The sequence below is a fragment of the Anarrhichthys ocellatus genome, unplaced genomic scaffold, assembly GCF_004355925.1.
Source record: "Anarrhichthys ocellatus isolate YVR2014 unplaced genomic scaffold, GSC_Weel_1.0 scaffold14, whole genome shotgun sequence".
Lineage (NCBI taxonomy): Eukaryota > Metazoa > Chordata > Actinopteri > Perciformes > Anarhichadidae > Anarrhichthys > Anarrhichthys ocellatus.
The window spans coordinates 2,380,643-2,390,148 of NW_022280044.1; the positions used below are offsets into that span (position 1 = coordinate 2,380,643).

Below are 9,506 nucleotides of genomic sequence, written 5' to 3' on the forward strand. Positions count from 1 at the left end.
GTGTGTGTGTGTGTGTGTGTGTGTGTGTGTGTGTGTGTGTGTGCGTATGTTTGCAGTGGGGCTACCTTGGACAGCGCCAGGCGAGGCAGACGCACTTGAGCAAGCGGAGGAACTTCAGCGAAGCGCTTTCTCTTTACAAACAACATCCAACCGCAGAGCCAGCTTTCCTCCTCCAGTTTTGTGTACTTTAACCTTTCTTCTTCGGACCTACTTGTTTGGATAATCCCTCTTTTTCCAGCTGGGCATGTGAAGCAGTAGAGCCGCGCCGCCCTCGGAGCACCGGGAAGCGGACTCCCGTCTCGCCCCCTGTCCGCCTCCTGCTGGAGCTGGAGCGATGCCCGGGGCAGGATGTGCTCCAGCCGCAAGATCCTGTGGAGCCTGCTCCTGCTGTCCGTAGTGGAGGTGGGCCTCGGTGTGGCGAGCATCGTCCTGGGAGCCGTTGGCATTAGCTGGGTCCGGGGCCATCATAAGCCGCAGCAGGGCGACGCGTCCCCGGTGTGGAGCGGACTCTGTGTACGTTCTGGGAACAACTTTTGTCCTTACTTTTCTTCACTTACTTCCAGAGAGGATGAGTATCTCCAGGGGTGATGTGAAGGGTATAGTGGCACAGATAAAACTCAGGGGAACTATCTTCCTTATACACCTTTGAATGTATCTTAAAAACATCCCTCAGTAGCAGGCTGTAGCGTAATATCTGGGCTAAGATTTATTGCTGTTTTGTTATGTTTTTGACTGGAAGATATTAGCAGAAGTTGGGTTCTAATTAATTCCTTTAATAAAGTGAGTTTCATGTAAATGCTTTACTACTACATCTAAAACTGTAACAATTATAACTCTAACTAACCTCACAATTCAACAAAATATCATAAAAACACTTAAAAAATATGACTTCTTTAAAAGTCTTGCAGGCTTTTCTATGGTTCAAGACTCTGTGAAGCTATATATATATATATATATATCACACATTTTGTTTGTGTGAGAGCACAGTAAAAAGCGTTTGTTAAAATTAGACAATTACATTGATTTTTGTTCTTACTGTGGTTGTTTATCTAATATGAATCACTAACTGGAAGTATTGAGACCCAGGATGTGGTGAAGACCCAATGTTTTGGTTCTGTTGGTCTTTTATGTAACTAAATGTGTTTGTCCATTAGATGTTAAGAAGCACAGAGTAGTTTGGCCTCCTAGATTCCTCTGGTGCCGGTTAAATATTATTTTCATTCATTCATGCTTGAGTTGTTGCGCAATGCTTTGGAGGGTTAAAGCGTTTACGCACAATCATACCCTCACTCCTCCGCATATGTCTCCTCCTGTTACAGTGCTGCTCTCTGACTCACTGTCTTGACTTTTCTGCACATTTCTCGTATATATAACCTTGATTCAACGAGTTCAATATGAGATAAGACTTGCTGAGAATTACTGTAAATGCCTGGAGCTCGCGAAATATAAGTCATAGAGAAATGTATCTGTAATTCTGCAAAGTGTAGTATCTCAAAGCCCCCTGCGGTATGTAAGTCACTTTGGATAAAAGCGTCTGCTAAATGACTGTAATGTAATGTAATGTGGAAATATGTGGAGAGAAAGAAATTGGTGATATTACATAGGTTGTGTGTTTGTGTGTGTATAAAGTTGCTGCAAAGCTGTTATGCTGCATGACACATTTGTGTTCAACCTCACAGCTGTTGAAATCTCTCTGCTGAGTCAGCAGCTGTGACTCGTGATTACCCAAATATCTCATATCAGGAAGTGACAGGCATTAAGACCGACTGACCGCTGTGCTCAAAGTAGATTAGATGTCCAAGTATTCTGCTGGAAAGTGATCCTCATTCATTTCTTATATACAGGACATTTAGAGTTATGTTTCTGTCTACATCAGATTACTTAAATTAATTACTTGAAATATTTTCCCAAGTTATTGGGCAACCTTTTGATAACTGGAAGGTCATCTGTTAACTCTCAAAGATTTTTGAGTGTGTAATTTCAAAATCAAAAGCCTCGATCTTTGTCCTTAAAGTTTGTCTTTAGAGGCACATTCCCAGAGTTGTCAATATAGCGTGTACTTCATTCACTGAAGAAGGCAACAAATAGGGCTGAAAGCTCTGTATAAAATAGTAAGTGCACCTCGAGTTACTCTTAATAATATCAAAGGTCAAAACCTTCAACTTCAACTGAAAATTATTTTAGATTGCTTCCAAATATTCAATAAATGTATTCAAAACTTCAACATTCATACCGTAACTTAAAGATTAAAAATGAGAATCCCCCCCCCCCCACACACACCCTGACTACTGCTTCCAGAAACTTTCAGCAACACAATGCAGCTTGCTTCTCATTGAGCTGTCCCACTTGTAAGCGTACTATGCCAGCGTAATGCGCCACCGTGCTGTTCCTGTTCAGTCTGAATCATTGACATCCAGGACAACGTGGCTTCCTGCTAGAAGAATAACACACTCTATTTTTAGAGGGAGAAAGTTGCATCTGAATCACTGAGTGTAAACAATACATTCACCCCTTTCCTGTTGTCAGCATGGGGAAGATGGAGTAATACAAATAGATTTCTTAACCAGCCATTTTTGTAAGACAACTTCTGAAACTGCTCATTTACTCATTTGTTATTCTTTCTCTCTTTCCAGTTTCTGGTCTGTGGGATGTGCGGAGTGCTGTGTGCTCGCAAGAGGACAGGTCTTATTGTAAGTGCATGTATATGTTTAGTTCCTCTGTTTCCCACAAGCCTCTTTTGTTGTCCTTTCATATTAGTTTGTGGTCTCTTTCTATAAACTGTATTTTCCTGCTACAGCAAACAGAACAGGCGTTATAGTGATGTGACACATGGGGGAGTCAAAGTGTTGTAAAAGAATAATTCCACATTTTGGGGAATATGCTTATTCTTTTCTTTGCCATGAATGAGATTGATACCACTCTCATATCTGTACAGTAAATGTGAAGCAAAGCAGGGGTTTCTGCAACAACTTCACCTACTTCCAAGGTGCATGGAGAAGGGGAAAAGTCTGAAGAGGTCGAAACTCCCGCAATAATTTAGGTATACTTGATTGTTTCGAATAATGTGTTTTGGCTTGTGGAACACCCGTTGAAGGCCACAAGCCGAGACCCGTTGGTGTAAACAGTTGAGTTGTTCTATAAAGTGTTGCTGGAGTTTTGACCTCATTAGTAAGTAAGATTCTGATAGATTGGTGACTTTTGAGTCACATAAATTATTATAGACTGTAATCATGTTAACAGTGTGTCCTTTGCGGACAAAATTCAAAGTGGATCCAGACACACCATTTTTGAGATGATTGGCATTTAGCGCAGGCAAAAGAGTCTTTGAGAGATGATGAAGATGAATCGGTATTTATTATTGTGTATTTAAAGGTGTTTTTCTTTTGAAAGATCTTTTTTTTTCAACATCAAATACTCGTCCTATTCAATGGGATGACTCGATGATATCGTGTGCTGTCACCCATCATTCACAGAATATGAATCCGTACACATAATCTCTTGTGAATGTGCACTGTGGAGAATGCAAATATACAGTATGTACTGTCTGTGTCGTGCACATTTACACATAGTCTTTACTTGTAAATGTCCAGGGGTAGACAGTCTAAGACCTGTCACCCAAAAGTGCTTGTGTATACATGTGTGTGTACATGTGTGTGTGTGTGTGTTCAGTCCTGCAGGTGCGAACAGTGTGCTCTGAAAAAGACGTCTGAGGAAACCAGAGGAGACGAGCAGTCACCTCTCCTCTTCTCTCTCTGTCGTTCTCTCTGTGTTTCTTTGCTCAGCGATTGCGTCGCAGTCCCTTTGTGTCCGACTCCTCCTGTTTCTCTCTAACTCTCTCTGTCTCCTGCGGGGAGGGCACTAACGATGGATCAATGTCAGCACAATCTGCTGTAACAGAGACATCCCTCAACCTTTCTCTCCGTCTGTCTCACCCTATCCATCCCCGCCTATTGTCTGTGTCGCCATCTTTAACCTCGTGTCTTTCCCTTTTTCATCACTCTCATCCTTCTCATCCACCTTCTCTGTTCAATCAAATTCTCCCCAGTCGTTTCGATGCTCTGACTCTCTCCATCTTCCTCTCCTCATCTCTTTCCTTGTTTGCCTGCGGGGTGATGATTGCATTAGGTTAGTTTGGTTCCGGAGTCCTGCCAGCCGCTTTCCACACTTCACTGGGTAATGAATGAAATTGGAGAAGCCCTTTTCCATGCGGTTAAAGGCACTAAAGGGATCTGTACTGGGAGCAATGAAAGATAACCTGAACTCCTGACAAAAATACACACACACACACACACATGCTTGCAAAATCAACGGGGAGTAGAAATAAATCGATTGGATATTGTTATTTTGATTGCAAAGTAACGGAACTGCGGTCATTTTCCCATCAGATCCTGCTGGGGAAAATTAGATTTTCATACTGGCTTGGAGTTTTCCAGCTGCTTTCCTATTCTAAGGAGGTAAGCTGTAAGATGTGATTAATTAAATACTGAAAGGAAAATCTCACCAACCATCTAACACACAAATCAGACAGACACACACACACACACACACACACACACACACACACGTACAAAAACAAGTGAGTAATGCAAGCATATTTCCAAGCCGGGCAATATTTCTGGAAGAGAGAGTGTGCTTTGAGAGCGATCCAATTTTCTAAAAGGAAATTAGATTTATTTTGACTGATACGCATTACTCATCAGAGCAACTGTCATCCAAAACAGCAGAATGATGGAGATGCAAGCTCAATAGTTTATATATCTTCCAACTCATCACATTTTGTCAGTTTGTTTACAGTTGTGTTGATAAGATATCAAGTCTGCCGTTTGCATCAACATAAACCATTCTCTCTGTCTCTCTCCCTCAGATGATCCTGTTTTCGGCATGCTGTATCTGTGGTCTGATTGGTGGGATCCTCAACTTCCAGTTTGTCCGGGCGCTGAACAAACGACCAGACTCCATGCACTCGATCCATCTCGCTGCCATGACTCTGGCCTGTCTGGGTAAACAAAACATGACAACACAATGTGATGCAATACAACGCAGCTGAACACACATGTTAATACTGTATGTGCCATGTGTATGCTATCATAATATAGGAATGTTGTTGGAATATATCTTTGTCCAAGTGTTCAAAGAGAATAGTTATATTCAAAGGTTTAAATTAAAACTAAAGCAGCTCTTTATTTGTGACCTGTACAATATTCCAGCTCAATCCATCCAATAGTTGTTGAGATATTTCAGTTTGGACCCAAATGATGGACAAACCAATAGAGCGACATTGGCATCCTAGAGGCACGACACTAGCATGGCTAAGATAGTATAAGATACTAAAGATGGGACAGCCCACTCTTCCCTTAAAATAAAGAACCATCCCTTATTCCTTCAGCTGGTTCCCCTTCTCCTGTCTTGTCCAGGGATCTCCTCCTGTACCTTATCCACGTGGCTCACCTGTCGCCTGGCGAGCTCCGAGCAGCAGAGGATGTTCCTTGAGAGGGAACACTCGCTACACCACTCGCACGAGATGACCGAGAAGGTAGGAGGTGACAGCAGAAGAGAGCTTCTTGTTGCTCAGCTTGTCAACAGTATGGCCTTAGGCTCTAACAGTTGTAGGAAAATGTATGTTTCGTGACCTAAGAGGATTTTAAAGATTGTGTTTGGGCAGTGTGTGTTAAGTCAGGTGTGTTTGTGTGTCCCCTCACAGGAGATCCTGGACAACTCCAGCAATGGCATTCCTCAGATCTCTTACAACGGACACACCACAGCATCACCATGACAATGTATCACCAATGGCGACTTGCACACACTGAACCACAGAGAGTTCATGAATCGCTTGCTGTAATACAGCATGTACTTCGTTCTAAACATCCTGCGACATACGCAGTAACTATATCCTGAGTGCAGGGGGTGAAGCCAGGTCTCTCAACTTGGAACCCTTTTGCTCTGCCGCCGGAGTGAAAGGACATTTTGACAACAAGATGGAGGCGTTTATGCTTCTGAATGATTATGCAAACACGGGTTCAAACCCCCCCAGATAAACTCAAACCAAAGCCGGGGTGGAGAGCAGCCGTTTGGGTCGTAATTCAGGTGGCAAACATCTGCGTGGTATCATCTGACCTTAAAGCTACTGAGCAGGAAGGATCGATTTTATCCAATGAGATGCCTCAAGGGGATGACCACAAACCGAGCATGCAGCTGATTCACTTGAAGAGCTACTGTTATTTCAGTCTCAGTGTCTTTATTCTCTCTCTCTCTCTGTGTCTTGTTATGGGTTTATGGAATGCAGATCTTGAGATAGCCTGCAGTTAGCTGTATGTATTGTCCAATAATGGAATGGTTTGAAATGCAGTGATGCGCAATGTACTGTATCGTATATCCATGCTTGTATATCAGGAATCTAGCCTTACCTATAAAGCAAAGATATTTTTATAAATGCTTCTTATAAAGTGAATTTAATTAAATGTATGACAAATCTGAGTGATGGACTATTTCGGTGGAATTTAGTGCAATATTTTTAGCAATGGTTGACCGATTCATTTGCACACAGAGAGCAGCAAGATGAGTTTGGTGTTATCGTCCCAACATATTCAGATTAGGCCTTTCTCATTACACTTAAAGAAAAATACTTTACATGTTTCAGTAAGTGTAGCAAGTGTTGTGAGTTATTACTCACAGCATGCTAACCAAAACACTAAACGTTTCATTTTTTGATAAATGCATGTAAATCTTGAAAACCAAGTGTACAATATCACACATTGAAAACCTGCAGAGCACGCTGTCAACATAATCAATACGGAGCAATATTTAGGAAGCACTGCATTCCTATGCGACCACAGTTTAACTCAGGGATACCTTTGGCTCTGCTCGAGGTTCACACACTCATTGTAAAGTTAAGTGATGGAGTAAATCTGTTTTATAGCACCTATCAAACCACCTCTCAACCAACAATAAGCACTATTACCCACACTCGCATGCATGCACACAGACAGACACACAGCTGTGACCTCTAATGTAGATATACCATTGCTCTGGCAACATCATGCTGTCCAATAACCTTCCTCCTTATGGTGTTTGCCTACTCCAAAAAGCCCCGCAGTGTGTGTGTGTGTGTGTGTGTGTGTGTGTGTGTGTGTTAACTAGGGCCACAGCAGCAGAAGCCACTAGCTCTTGCTGACTCAGAAACCATGTCACAATTTATCACTGTGACAACAGTATGGAGTGGGGCGATGGCGCCAAAGAGAGCACCAGATCTGCACTGTGTGTGTCTTTGTGTGTGTGTATGTGTGTGTGTGTCCGTGTGTTTGTTTGTTTGTGTATGTGTGTGTGTGTGTGAGACATGCTGAATCATGTGACCTCCTGTGGTGCTGCTCTGTCAGAATACAGTAACACTATATTAGACTGTGTGAGAGTGTGTGCGTGCGTGCGTGCAGTAGTTGCTCTAATTGACACCGTAGGTCACCCTAATGATCTTAATGTGCCATCGCAGGTGAGAACGGGATACAGAATCAATGACCGTCTCTTATTAGATGAACAGCTTTACAGAATCCTTGGTAACCCCGCAGTTAACAAAGGGCATGTTGGTGAGTAAACGCCTCATTTTTTAGTGGCTTCCAAAACAGGAAAGATCCATGTCAGTTATGAAAATACAGTCCCAAGCATTTCACTTCAAAAACACATTTGGTTAAAACTTTGTCCTGAAGAGTATGAGAAGCTTTTTGTCTGTGAATTTTTATTACAGGAGTGACTGTACTGGAAGAGTCACCGGATTTACCTGCTGGGTGTGCCCTGCTAGGGCATGTTTCACTCTCTCTCTTACTCATATTCCCTGTGCAGTGTGTGCAATATCACTATGATGGAATATTACATGCCACCAGTGTTTCTGTCTGATTTAACCAAATGAAATATTATTACATGCACCTAGTAATAAAAGCATCACCTAAAATAATGAGCTTAAATCTAGATTTAGTAACACTTAATCACATTACCACAAACCAATTGCCATACTGTGAACCTGGGGCATTCAGCGGCCTCTGGGGGGCTAAGAAGCATTCGCCTGCTTTGCCTTGTTGGCTGGGTGGGAACTGTTTTTGTGCCTTTATGATAACTTATAGTAAGTAAATACAATTCTGAGACATTGGTACTTTCATTTCACAGCATTTGAAAACAGTATGATGGATTAAGATATGACATATCAAACAGGTTTGTAAAAACATCTACAACAACAAACAATATTTAAATGCAGCTACATGTTTATTAGTAAATAATGTAACCATTGCAGGTATTTTGATGTACTCATACAGGCCTACTAACGAGATGAGTTATAAATATGTTCGGTTACTATCATGCTTTATTTATTTAAATAAAAAGAATGCAATGATTATTACATACAATTATTTTTTTAACATTGAATTGAAGTCGTCTTGTTTCAATATGCTGATATAACTGTTATTTATTAGGTCAATACATTTTTTTAGTCACTATTTTAATTATTTTTCAACTGTAATGCCCCCTCCTGACCAGCAGGCGGCAATATAAAGAAATATCTTGACAGCTGTTGAGCCTTCTCCAAACCGGAAATTGCGTGTTTTCCGGTCTTCCGGTCTTTCTAAACGGCATGGCGAACTTCAAGCATGCAGAAGACGACCCAAAACACGTGAATATGTCCGGTGAAATAACCGCCGCCAGTGCGGAAGCCCAACCGACAGAAGAGTCCTTCGTACCGGGCAGACACGCGGGCGACGTCGCGTGCTCTGTTCCGTCGTTCGCAGCCGCCTCCGAGCTGCTGTCAGCGCCGTACTCGTGTCTGGTCAGGAACACGCACCGGAGACACGTCGCCCTGCCGCCCATTTACCTGAACAAGAAGAGGACCGGTATACAGGAGGAGCTGGAGGCCGAGCTGCTCAAGTTCTCCCGAAGGTAACAACTATTTTATTTTATAATTCACTACAAGCCAAATGCATTTAAAGTATCAAAAGTAAAATTATTAATCGTGCAGCAGACTGCCCCCTGTACGTGTAATACTATATATGTGGATTATTATTGATGCATTACTGTGTTTGCATCATTTATCATCGCAGCTGTGGAAGTGAAGCTAATTGTACTACTTTATAGTGCATTTATGTAATTGCATCACACTTCATATGTAAACTTTAATCTGTTAACTATCTAGTTACTCACTAAATCAGTCCAATACATGTAATAGAGTAGGAAGTTAATGTGTTTGGTTACTTTCCACCACTTGGTCCGGGATGTCAGCCTGACTGTAAATACACACAAGAGAAGGTGGTCATCTGTCCTGCTCCCACCACTTTACCATCTGATCTCTATTGGTTTTATCAGATAAACACACCTGATTTAATGTCTAATTTAAAGTGATCTAATGTAATAAGCTGGCCTTAAATGGCCTCTGTGAGTTGCTTTTTTTCTTTTAAATGGAACTGGTGTGACAACAATTTGCATGTTTAATTTTACCATAAATGTGATATATATATATATATATATATATATAT

The 9,506-nt window shown here is 41.7% G+C and overlaps 2 protein-coding genes across 4 annotated transcripts in view; both read left to right on the forward strand.

Moving 5' to 3' along the window:
• Nucleotides 1–18: 18 nt before the first annotated feature.
• tmem196 (transmembrane protein 196) lies at nt 19–7,097 on the forward strand. 3 transcript variants are annotated; one of them, XM_031853641.1, is made up of 6 exons: nt 19–513; nt 2,634–2,690; nt 4,386–4,454; nt 4,865–5,000; nt 5,415–5,533; nt 5,702–7,097. In XM_031853641.1, exons 1-6 carry the CDS (start codon nt 349–351, stop codon nt 5,771–5,773), a joined length of 618 nt encoding a protein of 205 aa, XP_031709501.1. In that variant the 5' UTR covers nt 19–348; the 3' UTR covers nt 5,774–7,097. The 3 variants fall into 3 exon arrangements, with proteins under 3 accessions (XP_031709501.1, XP_031709502.1, XP_031709503.1); XM_031853642.1 differs by lacking the exon at nt 4,386–4,454; XM_031853643.1 differs by lacking the exon at nt 5,702–7,097 and having other exon boundaries at nt 5,387–5,507.
• Nucleotides 7,098–8,583: 1,486 nt separating this feature from the next.
• Nucleotides 8,584–9,506, forward strand: part of polr1f (RNA polymerase I subunit F) — a 5,327-nt gene continuing 4,404 nt past the window's right edge. Inside the window, exon 1 of the mRNA XM_031854066.1 lies at nt 8,584–8,913. Coding sequence (XP_031709926.1) covers nt 8,612–8,913 — 302 coding nt within the window. The 5' untranslated portion in view covers nt 8,584–8,611. The remainder of the gene's footprint in view (nt 8,914–9,506) is intronic.

What these genes read in the sequence shown, in the direction of transcription:
- tmem196 (XM_031853641.1), top strand. Translation starts at nt 349, where the DNA reads ATGTGCTCCAGCCGCAAGATCCTGTGGAGCCTGCTCCTGCTGTCCGTA. An exon ending in TGCTTTCCTATTCTAAGGAG is followed by an intron (nt 4,455 to 4,864) that starts GTAAGCTGTAAG and finishes TCTCTCCCTCAG; the next exon opens with ATGATCCTGTTTTCGGCATG. An exon ending in CATGACTCTGGCCTGTCTGG is followed by an intron (nt 5,001 to 5,414) that starts GTAAACAAAACA and finishes TGTCTTGTCCAG; the next exon opens with GGATCTCCTCCTGTACCTTA.